Below are 24,748 nucleotides of genomic sequence, written 5' to 3'. Positions count from 1 at the left end.
TCGTCATAGATCTCAGACCTGCTTGTGTGAGCGTCTCCCTGCATCTGTCTGTGTGAAGAAGGCACACATCTATATTGATATGACAGAATGAAGACATCTGTGGTGGTGAGGCCATTGGGGAGGAGTTTGCTGCCACCCACAGGCCAAAAGAGGAACAACAACATCTGCCCATCTGAGAACTCCCTACTGCAGACTGTCCACCGTCATGGGACATGAATGATAACCGCTGTGAGGTCACCGTTTCTCCTTTTTGTCAGTGCATTGATTCATGTGTCAAGCGATAAACACTCGACTCAGAGCAGTTTTTTTAGTTTTTTTTTTTAGATTTCTTTTGTTTTCAGTATAAAATAGCAGTTGCTGTCAAACTGCTGTGCATCGTGTCGTCAAATAAAATCCATTTTGTTTTAAGAAAGGTCATTTCCTACTTTCCGTTGACAAACTTTGTGTTGTTGACATATTTCTCCTCTATTAAAAATCAGTGAAACCTCTTGTAGAATGATGTAAAAAGATGCTGCTAAGCTTTCTGAGGTAGCAGGTGGTTTTTGGTTGAGGGTATTTGTTAGGGAATCAAAACAGAAATTTCCACCTCTGCAAGTGTTAAACACCTTTTATTTTATTTTATTTGAACTAAATCATAAATAAGCTTTGCGTGAGATTTTGTGTTTTTTGTGTTTCATGTATGTACAATTACACACAATATGTATATAATGTATATAGATGCATGCGTGCATGTCGATGGGTTTGTTTTACAAACAGTGAATATTTCATATTTCACCATGAGCTACATCTAGTCGTGTGACAATAAGGTGTTTGGCGTTTGTTTGACAAGACCTTGTATTGTTTATGTGAAGAAAAAAAAAGAAAAAGAAATCATCCATTCACCATTAGCAGTTAAGGTGAGCACGAGTGCACCAGCACAGAAGCCTGAACTGTCAAGACTTCAACAGATGAGATAATGTGGTTGTGTGTGATCTGTGTTTGTGATGAGACCCACCGATTACAACGGAGTGGATGGACTTATACAGTATGAGACGTGATAAGATCCCAGCTTCATGTGTGCTACACAGACAAAATAGTACCAAGTCTCAACCACAGAGTGTTTTAAAACGAACAGCAATGAGTGTGTTTGTGAATCCAATCGTTCGCGTCTCACCTCCTCCCCGTCCTCTCTACATCTCCTTCTCCTTATCTTTCTTTGTTTCCCGGGCGCTGCCCTTCAAAAAGTCGCTCTTGAGCAGCCGATAAAAGAGGACGATATTCATGACGGTCATGATGGCCATGCCCACACTGCCCAGCGTGTAGGCGAGGAGCGGCACCTTGTCCCTGTTGAGCACGAGCCAGCGGGTCATCCAAGCCAGCGTGTTGATGCGGAACACCACGTACGTGCCCAGGTTAATCATGCTGTTGACCCGGTACAGCGTACCTGCAGAAATGCCGGCCATGCGCAGCAGCTGCCGGCTGTGGAGGAAAACGGAATTCAACTCCACCAGCAGCGCCACCACGGCAAAGCCAATATAGTGGCCCGACAGCACGGAGAGGCCGAAACAGGTGATCACCTACGAGACACAATGAAGGGAGAGAAGGAGGGTGAACACGGATAAGACAGAGCAAACTTTGCATGACTGTAGCTACACAACGGTTTGTGCTATTGATAAAATTCCAATGGTTTCTGAAAGTTGATATAAGTTGCAGGTCAAAGCCAACATGTGGTTATTATAGCAATTTCACTTTTGCTGTTTCAGGAAGCCGGAGAATCAGCGTCTTTGTCGCCAGAGAGGGGGAAGAACACCTGTACATAGTTTCCATTTTTTGGCCTGTTTTTGCACATTGAGAGACAAACGTTCAACATTTTCTTTTTTTTTTATTGTAAATATGTTTTCTACTGTTCCAATTTAAATTTAACACAAATTCATTTCAAATTGTTGTATTTAGCACGCAGTAAATTGTAAAGAACTGTTATTCTGGAAAAATTGACAAAAGCACTTGACATTATCTGGTCCTTTTATGGTTAAATTAAGCAAAACAAAAGTCCAGACTGACACTTTGAGGGTTAGGTGTTAACAAAACAATTCATCAGTCATGTGTTGAGTAAACATGATTAAAAGCAGGTGCTCACTACATTTTTAAAAGAAGAAAGCGGAATGAATGAGCTGAGTTTTAGTGTCTGTGGCAGATGATTCCAGTCATACTCAAATGATGAACGACCAAAATGTGGGTTAGTGCGGACTTTGGGGATGAGTGGAACAAAGAGCACGACTGGTGTGATGGATACTGAGTAATGAGTGAAGATAAGGTGGAGTTTTACCAATTAAGGTAACGGTAAATGAACAGAGACCAATCCATGTGTTTGTCTACGAGAATGAAGAGGGAGCCAGTTGACCAGGGAACAGACTGCAGTGGTCAGTGTTAAAGTTTTTATAAAAACCACGTTTGTGGACAAAACAAGACATTTGAGAACATTATCATTTCCAGGTTTGATGAACACTGATCAACATTTTTTGAAGGTTTTCTGACATTTTATCGACCAAACGATTCATCGAGAAAATAATCAGCAGACTAATCAATTATGAAAATAATCATTAGTTGCAGCTCCAGTTCCACTGAATGCCTGTGTTCTATTTTGCCGGATGACGAGCAGGACAGGAAGTCAGACACTGTTACCACATTAAAAGAGTTGCTTTTAGAATAAAAGCCCCCGTTTTGCTTTTCAGTTTCGACACAAATATCACTTGCACAGTAGTCCCTACTATTTTCATTGTGTTATTTTGCATGATGAATTTAGTGATCGGAGCATCAGGCTGTAAGGTCTAACACAAGCACAAATTACACCGTCTTGTCTCGTCCTCCAGAGAAAACACATTTTGTTATTCATTAATTTATCTCATTATTCTGGGAAAACAAGCCTTGTTATCTTATAATAACACATTCATTCATCTCATTAACACAAGAGAACAGGCCTTTATCCAATAACAGGCTATTATCCCATGATAATGAGGTGATTATTCCATGATCTCCTAAGAGCAGAATGAAATACACATTCACACCTATGGTCAATTTAGAGACCTCCAACTCCTGCCTACATGTTTTTGGAGTGTGGGTGGAATCTGGAAAACTGCAAGAAAACCCATACACATGTGAGAAGAACATGTAAACGCCACACAGAGAAGCCCACGGCCAAACCAGGATTAACAGTGACGCTAGGAGGAGAAACAGTATTTCTAATATAATCTGCTGTATGAAGGACTCTAATCTAATTATCTAAAAAAAAAAAAAAGGCATATTCATTTAAAGCCAATTACACTGTGTATTTTTACAGATTCATCAATTTGGTGACAATCTCAAAAGAGATTAATCCAGTGTTTCCTAAAGCCTAATCCACCAATCACTGGTGGCATTTACATTTATAAAAAGGTGTTCACTAAAACATTTATTGGACATGTTGCACTCTAGAGCTGAAACAATTACTTGATTATCAATCGATTACTAAATTAATCGTCAACTAATGAATTAATGGATTTGGCGCTTTTTGCTCCAGATAACAAAGAAATCATTAACACTCAATCATTTTGGTTTGTGGACCAAACAAGACATCCGAGAACATCATCAATTCCAGATTTGACAAACACAACATTTTCTGGACTAAGCGATTACTCGATTAATTGTGAAAATAATCAACAGATGAATCGATTATGAAAATAATCATCAGTTGCAGCTCTATTGTGCTCATGTGTAAACACATGACAGGGCTTTTCAGTTAGGGTGATGATGATTCTTTTCACTATGTGCAGCTGAAGTCATTCAACCCTGAGAGGAAAACAAAACCCAAGACATTTACATTTTTTTATTTCCTTAATGCACAACACTGCAGAGAAACAGAGGAGAGTTGATGGTTTCCACTCTGCTCGCTTATGCAAACTACTGAACGCTTTCATCACGTCTGACCGTATTTGACTAACCACACCAACATCAGCCCTGTGACTCATTTACTGCTGAACTGTGCTTATGAAAGTCTGTGATGTAATGTAACATACAGATGCACTCCACAAGGGGGCAGCAGCATCACTGAAAACCTGGGTCAGAAAAGCAAATCACATTGAAGTCAAGCGAATCCCCCATCTGCTGACTTCACAGTGAGGAGTGAGGGGAAAGGATTACGGACAGTGTCTGGTATGTTGTGACAGCAGTAAACGCTGCCGTCTCATACGGTCGCAGCAGCCGCAGAGAATCTGGACGACAGGCTGTTCAGCCAACACTCTGCAGGAACTGGCACCGACTCACGCCGACCCATTTCAGCAGCTTCATTCACACTCTCATTCAGCACACCCATCTGTCGCCTACTGTAGTGTAGGAACTCCTTTAACTACTGTGTTCATCAGCTGGAAAAGTAAAGAGAGGATTCTGCCGTATAAAAAGAGTCCTAATGCATCTGCTTCTGCTTCTCTTTGTTACACGTACAACAAATTAGACCTTGAAATTCATTCGTTATGAAGACTCCAGTGTAAAGATCTATGTTGACTGTGGTAAGGGTTGAATGAAGAGCATGAGACAAACACAGAGTTGAAAGGGTAATGACTGCAAGAGAGGGGGTGGAACGTCACGTTCTCCAAATTACACAGAACCACATGAGCAGTGATTGCGTGTAAAATGACGGTGGTTAAGGCTGGGGTTAGGGTCAGGGTAATGGTTAGTGGGCATCTTTTAACAGTTTTTTTTTTTTTCCTGGAGGGGCTGTAGCTGCAGACAGATTCTCTGTGATAAATGCTCGCACTGAAAAAACCTCAGGAGTGTTTATTTGTATACAGTATATGAACTTATGGTCATGATAGTCAGTAGACCTATTTTAAACGGTATCTACACACTGAAGATACTGTTTAAAATATTGCTTTTGTTGTTTTTTTTTTGTAAAATGTGATGAGAAGCCACTGTTAAAGCAACTTTTTTGTTTGTTTTTGGTGAGTAAGTGCTGGTCATGGGATAAAGACGACGGTGTTAGGGAATGACTTTCATCATGAGGTGTTTGTGTGTTCCATATGATTGACTATGGGCTCTCTATTGCAACAGAACAGTCACAGGAAAAATGACTATGAAAAAAAAAACGTCCCTGAATCTTCTCTGTGGTCTTCCTCTTTTCCTCCTGCATGGCAGCTCCATTTTCAGCATCCTTTATCCATCCCAATCATAATCTGCAAGTGACCAAACATCTCAACCTTGACGCTCTTACTTTATTTGCAAACTGTTCTACCTGAACTGGCCCTCGAATATGCTCATTCTAATCCTGTCCATCTTGGTCACTCCCAACGAACATCTTCGCATCTCCAGCTCCGCCTCCTGTCTTTTAGACAACCGTCTCCAGGATTAATTTACAGGTTCATCAATATTGAATGTAACCTATATTGTAGCCCTACTATACAAAGACATTACCATCACATTCTGTTTGTACAATCTGTAGTAAATTATTGGTTTTATTCACTTCTCTCTGTCCTGGTTAAACTAAGTTCTGGTCACTTCAGAATTAGTCAGGACAGGAAGGACCTGCAGTGGGTGGTGACGACGGCAGCAGCCCCCTCAGTGACATTTACACCGGCAGACTCGAGCGCAAAGTCAGTAGTATCATCAAAGACCTCTCGCACCTTTCTCCCCCCCCCTCCCCTCTGGAGGATGCTACAGGTTACTCAGGTCAAGAACAAACAGACTCAACAAAACCTTTTACCCACAGACCTCCCCCACCCATGAATGAATAACTGATAACCCACTCCCCACCTGTGAGACCTGTGCAATATTATATGCTGAGAGCAGGTCTCTAACATTACCACTGACTCCATTTTGCAATATATAGATTATAGGCTAGCCACTTTGTATTTTATATAGCAGGCATGTCCAAAGTCCAGCCCGATCAGATTTTGTAAGGCGCGCAGCTGCAGTTTCATAATGTATCGTTTATGGCCCAGGAGATATTCACGCGTCCCGCGGTGAGCTCTGCTGGTAAGACAGATACATGCATTCATCATCTTTTATCTTATGTTATTTGACTCCAGATGTGAAAGAAACTTCACTTGACTTCGCGTGGCTTAGATTTTGGTTACATTGCCACTTAAAAATGATAATTGTGACAATGAAAATAAAATCAACAGTGCTTTTGGATGTAACTTTCACTGTTAAAAAAGGTCTAGAGGGACCACTGGCCCTCGTTAAAAAAAGGTTTGCACTTTTATTCATTGTTCCTGCAACAAAGACAGTAAAGATCCATTCTATTTTAATGATAGCCATGAGGGATGGTGCAATGATGACAGGTAGGGTGCTGTGTTCAGCACAAACAGCCGCCCTCATCAGTCAGCATGTTGGGAGGGAAAACAGTTAAGCCAACAGGCCACAGCGCTTTGCACACACATCAATAAGATCACACAGTGTTGGTCAGTTGTTCTCAGTTGTAATGACAGGTGCCAGGTGATTCTGACCTTGTCCTGCATGAATGAGGTGTGTCATAACACCAAGTCATCAAGGTCAACAAATAACCTGACCGCTAACTCACACTATAGTGATCATTGCATTCATTATTACTATAATATACTCGTGAGAAACTAGCACTCTGGGAAAATAATAACTTTTATGATCTTTATGTTGCTAAAAATACAGACATTGCATTATCCATCATGTTTGCTTAGGGTGGTTAATTATGTCACAGTGAGTTGCCACATGGAACAGATTTAAAACAGTTGCTGGGTTACATGAATACATATTAAAAAGAATCCGTATATGGTCAATGTACAGGCTAGGTACAGGACTTTGCAATGAACTAAATATAGGTTCTTATTGACATATAGGGGAGTTCCTGTGTGGTAAGTGGTATAAAATGAGCCTGCTCACAATTTAAAATCACAATATCTACAGTACAAACTCAAACACAGGAATGGGTCGTGGTTTATAAGACACACACACATTCACACTTGCATCAACACACACCACACACAGCACTTTCACATGGTTCACCTGAAGTCTTATCTGAGTCGGGGAGATAAGACACAATGAAACATCTAAAACAAACCGTTATACAACACAATATTATGTGTCATTTAAGTCAATGGAGTAACAAAGCATCTTCTTGTGGATTTAAAGGATTTAAACTTGAAACTACAGAGGAACTCTATAGAAAAGGAAATGTATAAAATAATGTTTTTTCTATTTAGAAACAGTGTGTCAGACTGCATCAAGCATCTTCATGTGACAACTGTACATTTATGGTGGTCATCTTTTTTTTATTGGGTTCCATCTGCAAATCAACAGCCATCCCATACTTAATCTTGGTACAAAGGACACAGCAGCTCAAATAGCTTAATAACACTTTATGTAAAGCCCAATGACAATGTTATGTCACACGTCCACCTACATCCACCTGCGAGCTTTATTCATGACATGTTTGAGCATCACATACACACGTTGCATGAACTCATTGACGGCTTGCTAACATACACTGTCTGGCCAAAAAAAAAAAGTCGCCACCTGGATTTAACTAAGCAAATAGGTAAGGGGTTGCTGCAGCTGGTCAGGTCTAGGTTCAGCAACATTATGTGCCCAAAGAATGAGGTCAGCTGACTACCTGAATATAATGAATGACCAGATTATTCTATCAATGCATTTTTTTCTTCGCTGATGACACAGGCATATTCCAAGATGACAATCAGGCTCAAATTGTGAAAGAGTGGTTCAGGGAGCATGAGAGTCCAGACCTTAACCCCATTGAGAATCTTTGGGATGTGCTGGAGAAGGCTTTGCTCTGTGGCCCGACTCTCCCATCATCAATACAAGATCTTGGTGAAAAATGAATGCAACACTGGACGGAAATAAATCTTGTGACATTGCAGTAGCTTATGGAGACAATGCCACAGTGAATGAGAAAGCTAAAGGCAGTTCAACGATGTGACCCTTTTTTTTTGGTCAGGCAGTGTATATAAGACCAACTTTCAGTCACATCATTCCAATCCAAATGCCAATAATCACATAGTTTGAGAGACATAAAGCAACAAGGCTGAGACTTTTGCACCGAAGTGTACTCATGCATTCTGTGTTTGAATGACACATATATGTAGACACACAGAGGGTGCAGTTTAAGAAGAAAGTAATATGGACGCAGACTTTGGACCTTGGACATGGATGGTATGTGGATTGAGGTCTGTAGTTTAAACGGTAAATAAGAAGGCAAAGCAAGCGTCACTTAACCTTTGGACTGCATGCATGTTTATAAAATGAACGTCCACAGGTTTGAAAGAGTTCGTGCTTCAACAGAGTTCGATGACAATGTGGCTACGGTAATGGGGGCGACGGTATGAAGTGGTCATCAAGACTAGAACATCACTATATAAATACAGACCACTTACCATACTGACATACGTATATATATGCACACATGAACCTAGTACTATAATCACCTGTTTTAAATCCAAACAAGGGGCTAAAAAAACAAGGTGGTGTGGTTGTTTGTTAGTTGCATTTGCTCCCCCTGGACTCAATTAAACGCTCTTAACACCCCAGTGAGGGACCTCCTCATCCCTCTTTCAGAGGAGAAACCACTGGATGCAAACTGCAACAAATCATTGAACAACTTGAAAAAAAAAAAAAGAAAAAAAAAAGATGTCACCGGTATCTCTTCTCCTGAATGTTTGCGTTCAAGAAAAACAAACGCATCAAGATCTAATCGCCAAAAGTTTTCCCGCAGTGTCATCACACGAAAGATCACACAAACATTACACTGACAAACGTATTTTAAATAAATCCTGATCCATATCCAGAGTGGAATCATGTTGTTCTTGGGCCATGACCTACATCTACCATCAGACAGACAGACGTGGCCAACAAGGAGAAAAGGTATGTGGTATTTTAAGTGTATTACAGTATGTGGTCATATGTTACCCCATCTGTTAAACCTGCTTCTTCTCTCTCCTGCATTCTCCCTCATTCTCCCCAAGGCTCACTTTTACTTTGTTTGCTATTTCTACTGCATTCAACACTTGTGATATATCCACTCCTTTCACAAGCAGGCATTCACATCCCGATGCTCGTCCTTTTGTAAATAGCATATTTTAAATATTTAAAACTTGAGTCGTCTTCACTCCTCGTCGCGGTTTGTGTCAAACCAGTTTCCCTGGCACTGGCTGATAACTTGCCAGCTGGCTCAGTAAGGAAGAGAAGTTCAGTACCAGAGCAGCAGTCCATTTGTTACAATGGACAGTGTGTGTTGAATGGTAATGAGATCATGTAAAAAAAAAAAAAAGCCCCCCCCCCAAAAAAAACCAAGAGTGTGGTGTAGTAAGAAGAGGGAGGTCATTAAACCAGTGCACATACATGCACAATATCTCCAACTGACTGGTTTTTAGTCTGAAATGTGTCCCCAATGTCCCTATGACACACACACACACACACACACACACACACACACACACACACACACACACACACACACACACACACACACACACACACACACACACACACACACACACACACACACACACACACACACACACACACACACACACACACACACACACACACACACACACACACACACACAGTCCCTCTGGAGCCTTACAGAAGCAGAGGTTGACACACATGTTTTAAAACAGCTGGAGGAGTTTCATCAGGCCTGGGGGTGGCGCACACAAACAACTCACAAAGTGTTCACACATTCACGTTAAATTATGACTTGAATAATTACTTATACAATAGAGTTACTTATAAAAAAGTATTGTGAAACTGCAGCCCATCATGTGGATGTTCAGATAAGCAGTTTTCTTTTCGGTTGTTTTCTCTGTGGTAACAACTTTAATGTCCCTAGGGGATAATAAACACGCCTTTGTATCAGGAGGAGAATAACACAGACCAGCTTAAACTTTGTTTTTCTACCACCATGACCCTGTGCAATCAATTTTAACATAATAATGAGAGGTTTGAGCCAATAATTATGTCATCTATTCCAGCTTTACATTAACTTAAAAAAAAGGGTTGAAATAGCTGTAATTTTGGTCCTAAAAATACAGGAAAACATCCTCATCATCGCTGTCTAAATACTGCATCAGTTATCCTTTTTGGGTGTAGTAAAGTCAATTATTGATTCACACAGATACATATTCCCCATCGTCTTTCGAACAAAAGCGCGATTTAAACACAGCTGCAATTCCTACGCAAAGATTACTGGACAGGGAACGCTTCCTTAATACAGGTCAACAAGGAGAGGAAGAGGCCAATAGGAAGGAAACCAATAGCACGCTCAGAGAGATTTAAGCCATCTGGTCACAGACTGAGAGGCAGCAGGTCGATGAGAAGGTCAGAGGAAATGGAGGGAAGGATGTCCAGCATGGAAATGCAAGACAATAATGATCACTCACACACACACACACACACACACACACACAAAGAGGATGTTCAACATAACTACTATCATGTGACCTGTGTTACTCCTGTCAGCTGACAGCAGCAGCAGCAGCAGCAGCAGCACCACATCAGGCCATTTTAACTCCTGGTGTTTAAGCTGTTTTTAACGTGTAGTTGACGTGTCTTTATGTGCTACTGCGGGGCGAGGTTCTGCGACTGTTAATAGGTGTTTTGATGAATCATAGACATTTGACGTATTCAGACTCTGGGTGGGAACAGAGTCTTACTTTTTTTTTTTTTTTACTTGAGCCAATGATGGCTTTTGCAGTGCACTGCCACCCTCATTAGGAAAAGTACCAAAAAAACGCTCCTGAGATCTGATGACACTTCCTTTGTTCATGGGCTGCATTTTCATCGGCATTTCCACCAGCTACTGTATATGAGGACGACTGGATTCGACTAAAGATGTTTCATCGTTCATCCATGAGGCTTCTTAAGTTTCACTTCAGTTTTCCAAACAGTGTCTTTAAGTAACTTTTGCGACTGAGAAGCTTCCCAGTCTTTTCCAGCTTTATGAAACGATGCAGCCATGTTTTATCTGCACATCTCTGACAGCAGTGAAAAGTAGAAAGATATAGTAATTCCTTCAAGAAATCACACTATTTCACCTATTTTGCTTGAACACACATAAGACAAAACTGGTTCTTTCCAAAACTCTGGATGTGTTAGAGGGCAGATGATACCCTCTTTGGAAGAGATAGTGACTTTGCACTGTTTCCTGTATTTGGGCAAAGCTAAGCTGTTAAATCTAGCTGCATGTTCATAAAATAGATATAAGAGAGAGTATAAATTACTTCCAAAAACAATACCATACTGAAACAGTAACTACAAATGTTCAGTGGGAGAATAATCCTATACTATAATCTCACATACTACCAAACCCTACCCACGCTGGTTTTTCAATCACACTGTGTTGTTGCCACAGCAACTGGACCTCAGCCAAGTGTGCTCTCTATTCTCTTTGTATCCATTGGTTGGAGGCTTTTGGGTGTGTCAACAAGGGATGACTGATGTCTGACACAATGTGCACCTCTTAGAGAGCCGAGGAGGAAACTGCAGAGGCGGTAAAAGAGGGTATGGCTTGAGTGGAGATCCACTCTCACACACAGACACAAGAAAAAGCCTCAATGAGACAAGAAAGGACATTATTTTTTACTTGACACTTTTCTGTGGATTTTATTTACATTGCCTGAGCTTTGGGAGGCATCTTTACTGTTCCTCAAGCCACAGAACAATCATGTAATAATTGAAAGACTCACTTAACAGACAACTTTTGTGGCCCTGGCAGTTCCTGTTTGGTCACTGTCATAAAGACACAGGCAGGTGTTGTATTTGTCATCATGATAATATTAAGCCAGACAATAGTCTTTTAACACTGATGACAACTCTTAAATCTTTCTGTTAGGATCAAAAATGAACAGAACACAGAGGCTGGACCTAATCAGTTTAGGCGGCAGGTTTTAATGTATAAATAAGGCAGCGGCAGCTGAGAAAATAGAGGAACACTAAAGGGAAACCCCTTTTCCTCTCATGATTCATCGCAGCAGCAAGTGACGGACTCTAATTCCCACAACTGCACAGTAGCTACTTTGCTCGAACTTGCTTTTCACCAGTGACGAGTAGCAGAGTGAACGTCAGCTCCCTCTGTCATTTAAATCCACCCATGAATGGATGTCTTTAAAAACAACATTCCTTCATGCTGGACCAACTGTGGACAAACATAACGTCACTTTGAGGACCGCCTCCAGCCTCCAGCCTCCAGCACTAAAGTATACGTGTATGTGAGTGTGGAACTGCTCTAATCAGGCCGGAGACTGATTGACACAAGTCTAACCTGTTCTGTATACATGTATCAGTACTGCTTCATTCACTTGCCCTTAATAAACACTGTGATGGGTTTGTTTTTGCCTCCAACAATCACTTCTTCTTATCTGATCACTAACAAGATACTCCTCCTGTTTCTTAACCCTTAAACACACCTTACCCTCTTATGACCTTTTATGATCTTTAACCATAAAAGGTCAGACAAGTGCTTTTGCCCATTTTTTCCAGACCAGAACAACTTCCAATATCTGGCAGTTATTTACAGTTTACTGCATGTTAAAATAGTGTATTAACAAATTAAAATGAAGAAAAACATAAATACCGCAGTTGTACACATTGCGCGTTAAACACGTTTTTTCCCCACTCTCTCCTCTCTGGTGACAAAGACGCTGATTCGCCGGCTTCCTGCAACAGCGCGAGTGAAATTACCATAATAACCACATGTTGGCTTTAATGTGCAACTTCTCAGCTTTCAGTTGGAACTTTTCCGATGACACTAACTGTGGCGTAAGTATTGTAACGCGAAGCGCAAACGTGTCGCCGGCGATGCACTCGGTGTTAAAGGGTTAACTTTAAGTTCCCAACCAATGCATCAAGGTTTCTATTTCTGTCTTTACAGTCACAAAAGGCAGAAACTGTGACGAGACATGCATTATAAAAGATTTGTCCACACTTAAATGCACAAAATATATCAGAAGTGAAGTGTTTGATAAAGACAAGAAGCCGCTTCCACGACTGCGCATTATAGTTCGTAATATTGTATTAGTTTGTCCACGAATGTGAACAGCTCCTAACACCAAGCCAATACACAGGGAAATTCCTGAGTGTCTGAGACCGTTATACCATGATGGAAAAAACCCCACACAAAAACAAGAGTGTGCAGACTCTCGTTGGTTTGGGTCCATGTGAGGGGGCGGGCCAAGCTGCACAGAGTAGGTGGACAAGGGGGGGGGGGGACAAGCGAAGAGACATTACGAGGTTATGCAAGGACAGGGAGGTAAACATCAAGATCGTGTGTGTGATATATGGAGTGGAGTTGTAGTGAAGGAACATTTCAAACAAGAGGTTTGCTGCACATGTGCATGTCTCTCTCCCTCCCGCCCTCTCTCTAGGGCACCTAAAGTTTAAGTGCAGACCAGATGTCTGTCCTCATGCCGGGATAAACCCAGAATGAAGGAATTCTCCAGGGGGTTCCCCTTCAAAATGATGAAACCAGATTTTCGCCCGCCAAAAAAAAAAAGCTTCCACTTTGTCTTTTGCAATACGTGTCTCTCCATCTCACTGAATGTCATTATTCTACACGAGTGTGGACTGAAATTGTTGACTTTCGTCAAGTTGAAGGCCCAACAGCAACAAAAATAACAAAACAGTAGAAACAAGAGAGGCTCCAGTAGCTCCTGGTGCACAAACCTAAGTAAAGAGAGTAACACAAGCTCCATGTGGTTTGTCCAACCAGAGGAAGATGGAGGCGTGGCAGAGGCCACAGAATGTGGACGGCTGGAAATACAGTATATCTGTGGGCTGGCGAGTGAAGACAAAAACATACCATACATACTTAATCAGCTGCTGCTGTGAAAAGGAAGAATGGGATAGTTCCGGGCATGAATAGACAACGGAAAGCTGTCGGTGACTGGATTCAACTGTTTTTTTTGTTATCAACTCAAGCCACAGAGACGTGGAGAATAACAGAACCTACAAAATAAGTTTTAAATCACATTATTGACGGTTTAGACTGAAAATGAGGCCTCTTATATTCACCAATGAGTCACAACATTAAAGCCAGGTACATGTTTTAATGTTGGGGTGTAGCGGTGTATTATACACCACGCTCAATTAGAGCCGTTTGTATAAGTGAGGCTGTCCAGAGACATTAAAGGGCTAGTTCCCTCAAATCACACACCTGGACACACACCTCAATGCTAACTGCATTTGCACTGCATGGTGGCACCAAGTCACTCGGCTCTGATCTTCTCCTCCCATGTGGCACACATCAGCTTTGACCCATGATAGTGTGAGCAAAAAAAAAAAAAAGGCACATGGATTCAGATATCATCCGATCGGATGCACCGCTAGCAATTATCAAAACACTGAGTAATGCCGTCGTCACGACCCCTCGCCACAATCCCTTACGCATTTGATCCAGAGTCTGACCCAGAGTCAGAAGACACTTTGACAAGTTAACCACCTCCATCGCAAAGAGTGCTGCAGGACAACGCTGTGGTTACCGAGATGATAAACACACATAGCTTAGCCTGTAGCCAACTATCGCTAATGCTACACGGCAGAACATGCACACAAAGGCACAGTTTTACGGTTTGTAAATATTGTAAAATACGTATTGTTGACACTGCTCCTTGCTTTAGATGAAGTTTGGTGCTGCGTCCTGCTTTATATTGCCTGAAGTTTGTGTAACAATCCTCCGTGAAGTGGTTGCCGCATACATGGAGGTATTTGGGAAATGTAGCAGGGATATTCCCATCAAATATGAAAGATATCCCCTGAGCTTTTCTTTGCTCGTTGGCGGGGAGAGCAAACACTCGCTGAACTTCATTTCGACATGTTCTCAACCGATACGCTCAGCAGCTACAACGAGAGTAGTTCTTCTTCTTCTTCTTCTTCTACGGTTGAAAGTACGTCACCGGATGTGCACGGACTCTAGTGCCTGGACTAGGAGGCGCTGCTGGTGGTGAGATTCGCCAGTGACGTAATTAGTCAACGGAAGTGCCTTGCCGCTTTGTAGAGCTCAGGACTTTTAGGGCTTCATAGACGAGGTAATGACGCAGATACACACCCAAACGCAGCGTTAATCGGCACCTCCGAGCTATGGCCTCTTTAATGTCCCCACACAGATATGGGATTGTCCTCCCAAAAAAAAAATAAGACATGGGCAACATCAAGACCTGCAGTGTGCATGCAGCTTTAGAATGTATTGACTTCTTCTGATTTGAGTGAACAGACCCTTTAAGGCTGTCACTTTTGATCTAGCAAATACCTTCAAAAGGAACGGTGTGTCATGTGATATTCAAACTCGATTTGGGGGGAAAAGTCTCAGCCCTAAGAGAAATCATGAGAGAGAGAGAAAAAGTATTTACAGAATCCAGAATAGAAGACGGTGACACATATTCATGCCGCTACACTCAATTAGCCAATTTTCCAAAAGCTGAACAGGAAACAAAGGTAGCCAAACTTAACATGTGTGAAGCAGAAGTTTAGAAAAAAAAAACACAAAGACAGGCACAGTTTAACCAGTTTTTTTTTTTTACTATCCACTACGGCAACCTTTTCCCACTTAAGTGGATTTGAATTTGTCATAAATGCACTTGTGACGCCGTGCCATGGATTTCACGGACCTCATCATGTGCTTAAATTGGCAATGGTGCGACAACAAGGGCTCTAACCCTATGTACCACCAAATATAGTCTGTTTCCTACTTTCCAAAATTGACTTTTCCTGCTGACAGACAGCTTCACACTCCTCCCACAAATATCTATTTTCATGCCTGGTAAACTGAGACGAGTTCCATTCATATCTGAGGTTGGTGCAAGATGAACCTTCAAGAGAAAAAAACATGAGACGGAGGTTGAATTTGGATAAACGAAGTGAACAAGATGGATATCCAAAGATCACAGTTAGTGACAGAGGCTGAACGAGCCTTGTTTAGACCTTGAGCTTTGCTTACAACGAGAGAATGTTACGTTAAAACATGTTTAAATTAAAAGTGAACATCACGGACCAGAGCAGATGTTAGTGAAAACAGCACTGATCCTCATGATAGGACATTAACCCGTGAAGCCCTGGTTTGCATTATTAGATGAGTGTCGGCCTTGTTGGCCTTTACTCTACAAAGATTTTGTCCGTCTGGAATTCTGTCTGATGAGAGAGGGATGACAGGGACTTTTGGAAGAAAAACAGCAAAGATGTAGGAAAACATCAATCTGCAGAGGGAAAAGGAGAGAGCCAAATGGCAAAAATGAAGCACTCTGTGTTTCCACTTTTTTTTTTTTTTTTTTTTAAACGAGAAAATTGGTCTTAATGGAAAAGTATCTGCCTTTTATTTCAGCTCGAATTCAATTATGGAAAATTGTGGACAAATAAGGCTGCAACAGATGGAACATGTGATGTGGCATGGTTTTACAGGACCAGCAAACAAACCTTGGTTTTTACCTTCACCATATGTACTTCAGTTAGCTCTGCTCAAATAAAATCATGTAGAACTCTGTGCTTTGTTTACTGTTCATTAAAACAGACTAAACATGTATGATTACTTTAAAGGTTTTACGATGTATAGTATGTATATATCATTTTAATCTCCCTGTAACGCGGTGTCCTCCTCCTGGCAGAGTTATCGGGACTTCCTGTTTTCCAAAGGAAGGTTATGGCTGACAGGACCCATAAATTGCTCAGCCAGAAATAAGAAGCTGCAATTTCCACTTCATTCAATAAGGCAGGGGGGGAAAAACCCTTCCATGGAATATTTGACTTTATTATTTCTCCTCAGCAAAACTCATGTTACACCACAAGCTGTTTCTCTATATATGCTTGTGTAAAAGAGGAAACCCTCATGGCAGACTGGAGAAATGAGGGCGTCAAAGGCATTTGAACAAGAGGATGCGGGGGTTTCACCGGAGCATAACAGCAAAGACGAAAAATAAGATGAGAGGGAAAGAAAAAAAGACCAATCTATGAATTCATTTGGCCACTAAAGAGAACTTTGAGCTGTGAATGCGCAGCCGAACTCTGATGCGCATCAAAGAAGCGACCTCTGGTCTGCCAAAAAACCAGAGCATTGTGGGTAAACACAACCAAAACAAATGTCACCGAGTCTAGCAGACTATTAGGTGTGAAAATGACATGAGTGAATGTGACAAAAGACATGCTTGTTGTCCAGCTTTTAGAAGCCACACAGATTTGAGTCACACAAATAAATCAGACTGGACATCAGAGTTGTAAAAAGTATGAAAGGTGGAAGAGGAAGAACCAGGTGGCTGCCTGTGAGGAGATTATCTCGAGATCAACATCCTTCTCCTGACTGTATGACCCGCAAGTCCTGCCCAGTTCAGTAATCACTCCGTGGGAAAACATCCAACACAAAAACCTAATTTTGCAGTAGCTGCATGAAAAGAATACGTAATACAAGACCAGAACACAAGATAGTGACAACATGGAAATCAAGAAGTGAACATCGTTAAAAAAAGAAATGTGTTCAAGTCTTGATGATGGAAAATAAATGTGAAAGTGAATGAGAAAGAAATCTCCGTTCCTCCCACACTCTAGTGACAGTCAGAAGCCAGCTGGCCCGACCAAAGCAGCCCTTCACTGTAGGCTTTCAGAAAGTAGTGCACAATCATCTTTTCTGAAAATCTGTTTGGCCTTTAACAGCAACAACGGGTGAAGCTGGTTCCCACAAATGAAATGACCATTTCCAACAGAGAAACACTGGTTCCATCCGATTCAGGCAAGTCTTTAACTGTGTTAACAAACAATAAAAAACAAACAAACAAACAACGGGCTGGTGCCATCATCAACAGATGACCCTTTTCTGCACTCCTGATATACGACACCTAACCAAAACCCATTAAGTGACCATTTCAAAGCAAGACAGTGATCCAGGTACTCCAAACAGACGAGGGAAAAATAACTTCCACTTCTGTTTGGAATGCCTGGATCATGGAAGTACTCCTTATTCCAACAGCACCAGACATGCAGACTCTCCTTAATGCACTTTAGACGTCACCTGAGCAAACAGTTAAATCCCATTTTCGCATAATGGGAACATTATTGTGAAAAAATAGCTACCTGCACTTAAAAATCACCTCTCACTGCCAGCATGCAGACAGATTTTATTTGGTAAGCCTTCTATCAAGGGGCTAAAATCTGTTTCTCCCTAGTCTACTATTGCAGCATTATTTCACCACTGGAAACTTAAGGTTGCGTCGCTCACTCCCTGCACCAACGAACATAGAGAAACATGGCACACAGGAGTTACTGATCCACTGCTGACTCAATCACTAAGTTAAAATGTGTCACCTAAGTTAAAACAAATTTATAAAACAAGGCAGCAACAAAACCACTGTTTTTCTATAAGGACTTTGGTGCAGGAGGGTGTGCAAATTCATGGACTTTCAGGTGCACATTTTAAAATCTGTTCGTCTTTCATTCCCTGCAGTTATGAAAATGATTCCAGATGGAAATCAGGACACCTCAGCAATCAACAGAGGAAATCTCACATCCTCTGACTGGATTACTTGATAACAAGCTGATAAACTGTATGAGATCTGATTGTCATGTTAAGTGTTTGCAGTAAGTAACCCCCATATCTAAATCAGACAACCATTCAAGAGCATAAACCGTTTTTGGTCACAGTATCAGCCTCTGTGCTGGTGTCAAACTCTTCAGTGTTTTTCCAGTTTAGATTTTTTTTACATATATTGTGTGTGATTATATGTTTACATATATATATACACCATATGTCCCTCTTTATACACTATGTTGACACAGCTATGTATGCATGTTGTTCTTCTATAACTAAAACATCTTTGTTCTGTCAAAAGCATTATTCACAAATTAGGAAATTGATTTCCAAGAACTTCTGTGGACAAGTAGGGCACCATCCAATGAACTCTGCGATGGATAAACACGATATACTTTGCTACATGTAGTGTCAATTCTCACTGGCCTGATTTCTAAATTTCAGTATGAGAGAATTCCTTCACTGGCACCCACACATGCATGATCTAAATTATTGCTGTTGTACAGAAACCCTACACACAAATCCTGTCAGAGACAATCACACCACGAATTCGAAACAACAGCGCTTGTGTGGCAAGTAATGCACGACAATGACAATGACAATGACAAGAGCATGGCAGCAGAGAGCATGCAGCCTGAAGAAGCAGAGGAATATATGAATTCAGGGTGTAGTGTTCTATATTCCCACGTCAGGTCATTGCCCCCTGTTTAGGAAGGACTAACAGATCTCATGCTGAGGGTCACCGTATTATGAAGATAGATAACTGAATGTGATGGGAAAGGTACTATAAACTGTCGCAAGGTTAAATGGGTAGCAAAAGACAGAGTGAAATGGGTGGAGTTCATCTCCACCCAAGGAGGTGGGGTGGGGGGTGAGACACTGGAATGACCGTCTTTGTCCCTCCCTCACTTGGTCTTTGCAAGTAAGACAAGAAGTACAGGTATTTTGCTCCCCCCCCCCCCCCCCCCCATCCGCACGTCTGACATGCATGTTTGGGTTTTGGCGCGGGATTTGTCTTGACAGCTTAAAGTGCAACCATCTCCTCTCAGTACCATCTGTGGCCAAGTTATTATTGGTAAACCTACCACAATGTGATGAAAGAGAAGTTCCCAGGACTGGGTCAGCTTCTGGTACAGCACCATGTCCAAGAAGTCGTAGATGAAGTAACCTGTGGAGATAGGCAGGAATTAGACATGGTCAACAACTCATCACATCCACTGAAACATAACAGATCCTCTTGACAAGAGCGGCCAAGTGTCAGTGAGGACACCTGCTTCCATGACGACAGTGATCGCAACCAAGATGCGTCTTGGAGAGGGGCTATTCATATCCACTACCCCCCAACCCTTCTCCGTCAACAGCCGTATCCATGGTGATTGCTCCTCTGAATGCGGGAGAAATAATGAAGTGTTCACGATGGAGGACAAAGGGGTGTTCAGGAGCCGGGGGCTTTGGTGAAGGATTTAACCCCATTATGTTTGAAATTTGACACCAGAACCCTTCTGTTGATGTGGTCGCTACGAAAGCCACAGAACAACTAATTATTACGAGGTTGCTACCAAGCATTCATTTGCTTAATTTACATAATGTACATTTCAAAAAAGTACATTATATGATATTTCGGCAGCACAGTGACAATAGAGAGTCCTATTGAACGCAGGCTTTCCAACGAGGTGGAGTTGGGGTCAAGTTTGATATAGTTCCTTCTTACCCTTGTGGAAGAAGGAACTATTTTTTTTTTCAGAATCCTGTGTAGTGAGACTACATGAAGAGGGAATTCCTTTCTTAAACCAGTTAGTCAGACAAGTGACCCACACCAACATGGTGACACTAACAGAATAACATGGTTAGGTATCAGAAACTGTTTAACAGGCATGAATAGCATTTTTAGCTTCTTCTAATTATTGTATCAACAAAAACATGCCGATAATCACAGTCAACATCCTTTTTACTGGTAAAACATGGGGAGAGAAAAGAATTCTTTCAGGAAGCAATGTGGAGTGTGAATGGAAGACTATTTAAGGCACATAAAAAAAACCTTTAAACATTAACCATGTTTGGTTTCCTGTGAATGCATTGTTTGAGGCACCATGCAAGACTCTGATTCAACAAGTGTACAATCACGTATGGTATGTCACTGCGAGGTTTCCCGACACACAGAGCTGAACGTGGAGAACCTTTCTGAAAAACTTCCCCATTTCTGGCGTGAGGGTGTGGAGAAGTGCTTCACTTGCTTTTGAGTGACTGAGGCCCTATTCTTCCTGTTATCACTAGCATCTGATGTGGAAGGATTGCATAAATCATCTGCCTTTCTTTCTTTTTTTTCTTCCACGCAGTTGCTGATGTCACAGGGTTACGCCCGGTGCCTGGGACGGCTCATAATGCCCCCTATTGAACTTCACACACTGACAATACTCCTCACTTTTCCAGCTTCCAGGGCTGGGCTTCCTGAAAGAATGCCAAACATCCTGGGAATCCTCAAGAAGAACTTGTTGTGCAGCACAGATCCAATATATTTGGATTTTACCACCATCACATGCTACTTGTTGCTCTGGTCTTAAAATATTTTAAACATTAAATCGTTACGAAAACTAAAGTGTTTGGAGGTACAGTCGTGCGGTGGAAGGAGTACTGAAATATTCTACTCAAGTAAAAGTGACACTTTTTTGATAAAAAATGTAAAAGTACTGGCCTAAAAATGTACTCAAGTTGAAGTAAAAAAGTAGGTTGTTAGTTAAAACTTTTTTTTACGTTCTTTCTTGTGTCTTGTGACACAAATCCCACATTAATTGTTTTTTATTAAAGGCAAACCTTTACCAATTAAAGTGCTGACAAAATAAAATATGTAAACACATAATGTATTGGTCAAAATGGGTCAAAGGTCACAAATGCTTTAACTTTCTCACTCACTCAGGGACTTTAATTAGCACCAATTCACCCATCCTCATCATTCACTTGTCCTCTGTCCTCATCGTTCACCTGTCCTCATCATTCACTGCCAAAGTTTCCAGTGTGTGATTTCTATTTATTTTTTTTTAATTTTGCCAAAAATTTTTTAACTCAGTAAAGGATGTTTTTTTTTTTATAAACATAGCAAAGTACAGCACTCCCAAAAATAAACAGACTAAAGTAAAATTACAAGTTTTAAAAATGACTTGAAAGTACACAAAAAACCTCTAGTCAATTAGAGTAACGCGAGTAAATGTAACTCACTACTTTGTACCCGAGTAAAAACCATGCCAGTCAAAAGAATGACTGAATCGTTACATGCTTTACAGTCACATCATTATCAACAAATGAGTTGCTAATTCATTCAAGTGAGAAATACAATGACTGTTTACCTTGTCAAACTGGCTCTAAGAAGGTAAACAAACATGTTTTAAATGGACTGAATAAATACTGTGTTGGTTGGGGGGGGGGGGGGATTTCTACTCACCGATTGAAAATGATACCAAGGCATGAGAAAACACCGAGTATGTCTCTATCAAATCTTCAGCCATCTGTGGATGAAGGAAAAAGCTGCAAACAGGGGGAAAAAAGATTTTCAAAATGAAACAAAAGGTTTGTGCAAAACTGTTGACAATTTAAGTTAAAATAAAAAGTTGAACAACAATCAAATTTAAACTTGAATGGAGCCATTCCAAACAGTTGGAGACCCTTAAGTTCAGTAATCACATTCAATCACATTGAAAATAAATTACACAGTAAATATTGAACTTAACCTTGACTGAAAAAATTAAAGTGCAAATTCATTCATTATTGCAACAGCTGTCCGGAAAAAAACTCAATTGGATATTTTCCCCAAAGCATTAAGTCCTACACTACGGCTGTAATTATTCGATTAAGTGATTATAAATCAATTACTAAATGAATAGTCAATTATTTTGAAAATGGATTAATCGATTTTTCAGCACTCAAATGTGATTAGTTGCTGGTTTCTTTGCTCCAGTTGACAAAGAAATCATTCAAACTGATCATCATTTCCAGGTTTGAGACACACTGATTATCTGACATTTAATAAACCAAACTAATAGCTACTCCTTACATATACATACATACATATATACATATACACACATATATATATATATATATATATATATATATATATATACACATATATATATATATATTTGTATATATATATATATATATATGTGTGTGTGTAAAAAACTGTATAATTCAGCTTTCATCGTGGGGCCTCAAAGAGCTGCCATGTTCACGCCCCTGCCCAGAGCCAAATCTCAATCAACAACTGGTTTAAAATGAAGAGGGAAAACCCGGGGTAAACTCACCACAGCACGCCCCAGATCGCCGTGATGAAACTGTGCACGAATGATGTGGAGATATTTCTCCATTTCCAAGCATTCCTGCGCGCAGGATTGGGCATGGGCAGTTGACTGACTCCTGCGTTGACAAGTCTGAAAAAGCCCACGGAGCAGCTCGTGGTCAAAATCACTGACCTCACATCCATGTCTCAAGTGTTTTTCAGCGGGACGACGCTGCTGGTGAAGACGATGATAGGATTCCAGATGAACGTGGGACGTCAACGGATCGTGTATTCCAGATGAACCCACACACAGTTACAACACTGTCCTTCAACCGTGGAAAAAGGTGTTAGTTTCGCGGAGACGGAGTGGACGAGCCTGTTCGTGTCTTTTTCCCTGGTGGTATCAGGTGTTTCTTCCTCACAGGTGTGAAGAAACCTCGGTGCGCTCGTGCGAGTGCGTCCTGTTCTACAACCTCATCGCACGCTTGTGTAACTTTTTGACATAAACACAAACCAAGCAGCGTCTGCCCGCCCTACTACGAGGGGGCGTGGCCAAGTGCATGTTACATGTGTTATTCTACGTTCACGTGCATTCGGAAAACTCGGCGTTTTGTAATCCTTTTCTCTTTTTTTATCCTACACATAAGACACAAAAGACGGTAAAAATCAGATCGCTTCTAAAACACCTATACTTTCAAATTCACGTGCAATATTTTACACTAGTTTGTACTTATTGTGTACTATTGTGTATTTATTGTGTAGTATTTTTTTTTAACTTATTGTGTACTATTTTGACTGACTGCCTGGCTGAATGAATGAATGAATGAATGAATGAATTAAATCCATTATTGCTCCAAAGGGAAATTTGTCTTGTAATGAGAGCATAAAACCCCCCAAAAAGACATGGGGGAAAAAAAGCATAAAAACAAGACAATACTTACCAAACATGGATGCATGAAACAACATGAAACATACAGCATGACTTCATGATAGCAGAGGAGGGGTCAAACTCAAATGACCTGGGGGCCAGTGAGCATCTAATCTGGTCATAAGGGGAAAAAAGTGGGCCAAAACAACAACTATTTAACTTAAAATTATAACACAATATTCCATCATAATATCACAATCAAGATTTTCTTGATGATGTGTCACATAATATTAAAGTAAAGGTGTTTGTTTGGATATGGATTGATGTGTACATCACAATAAAAACATACAGTATTCATTATGACAGTAATTTTCTATTATTAAATCAATCTAAAATTAAGTAAATAATAACACTGATGAAAGTAGCTAAAACACCAAACAAGCGTGTATATGTAATTTAATGTTGAATGTAATACCTTTAATAGTGCAAAGATTACAATCGAGTGTCTTATTATTATTTTTCTTTTATTTATCATAATGAATTATTCTTTAATTTTCTTTGTTGCTTTATATCATTATAATATCAACAGAGAGTTTGTTGTATGTGAATTTATGTAAAGTTGTCAACAAAAGCATATTAACGTTTGAAAATAGTGTCCGAATGAGGAAGTTGCGAATTACGAGGGATATTGAACTCAACATAGCTCCTCACACCTCATTTTACGTCTGTATGAGAACAATAATTAATTAATTCAACATTGTAAACAGATAACGTTTATGTTTCTGAGTGTGGTAAATGGTTTATTTCACTCCAATATTGTTAGACATTTAAATTCAAATTCAAATTTGATGCATAGTTTTCTTCAGCGTTAGTGTTTCCTTCAGCGTTAGTGACGAAAGCAGCAGCTCCTCCCACTACCACACCAGAGCTGGAGTAAAAAACATGAATGACACGGCGCCACCACTCGATCACAATGTGCAATTGCAACGCCCAAATTATTTTTAGGAGCAAAATTGTACAGCTTGAAGATGCTTTTATTCTGACTTTTTAATAAAAATTACCACAAGATTAATTAAAATGTATAATTTTTTTCCAATTAAAGTTAATTCCA

At 40.6% G+C, this 24,748-nt stretch overlaps 1 protein-coding gene across 1 annotated transcript; it reads right to left on the bottom strand.

Annotated features, from left to right (window-relative positions):
* Positions 1-386: 386 nt before the first annotated feature.
* On the bottom strand, positions 387-23,270 carry tlcd2 (TLC domain containing 2). The gene is made up of 4 exons (XM_058634604.1): positions 22,795-23,270; positions 21,936-22,018; positions 19,585-19,667; positions 387-1,556 (listed from the first exon to the last, which is right to left on the bottom strand). The coding sequence occupies exons 1-4, from the start codon at positions 22,971-22,973 to the stop codon at positions 1,170-1,172; spliced, it is 732 nt and encodes a 243-aa protein (XP_058490587.1). The 5' UTR covers positions 22,974-23,270; the 3' UTR covers positions 387-1,169.
* Between the last annotated feature and the right edge of the window lie 1,478 nt (positions 23,271-24,748).

This window comes from Solea solea, chromosome 7 (genome assembly GCF_958295425.1).
Source record: "Solea solea chromosome 7, fSolSol10.1, whole genome shotgun sequence".
In the NCBI taxonomy this organism is placed as follows: Eukaryota; Metazoa; Chordata; class Actinopteri; order Pleuronectiformes; family Soleidae; genus Solea; species Solea solea.
This window is presented reverse-complemented; position numbering and strand designations above follow the sequence as displayed.

Bases quoted from the DNA above. Each gene is read 5' to 3' on its own strand.
- tlcd2 (XM_058634604.1), bottom strand. From the start codon at position 22,973: ATGGATGTGAGGTCAGTGATTTTGACCACGAGCTGCTCCGTGGGCTTT. The intron at 22,019-22,794 runs GTGAGTTTACCC...CCCTGTTTGCAG, and splicing joins GCGATCTGGGGCGTGCTGTG to CTTTTTCCTTCATCCACAGA. The intron at 1,557-19,584 runs GTAGGTTTACCA...TGTGTCTCGTAG, and splicing joins TTCTCTTTCATCACATTGTG to GTGATCACCTGTTTCGGCCT.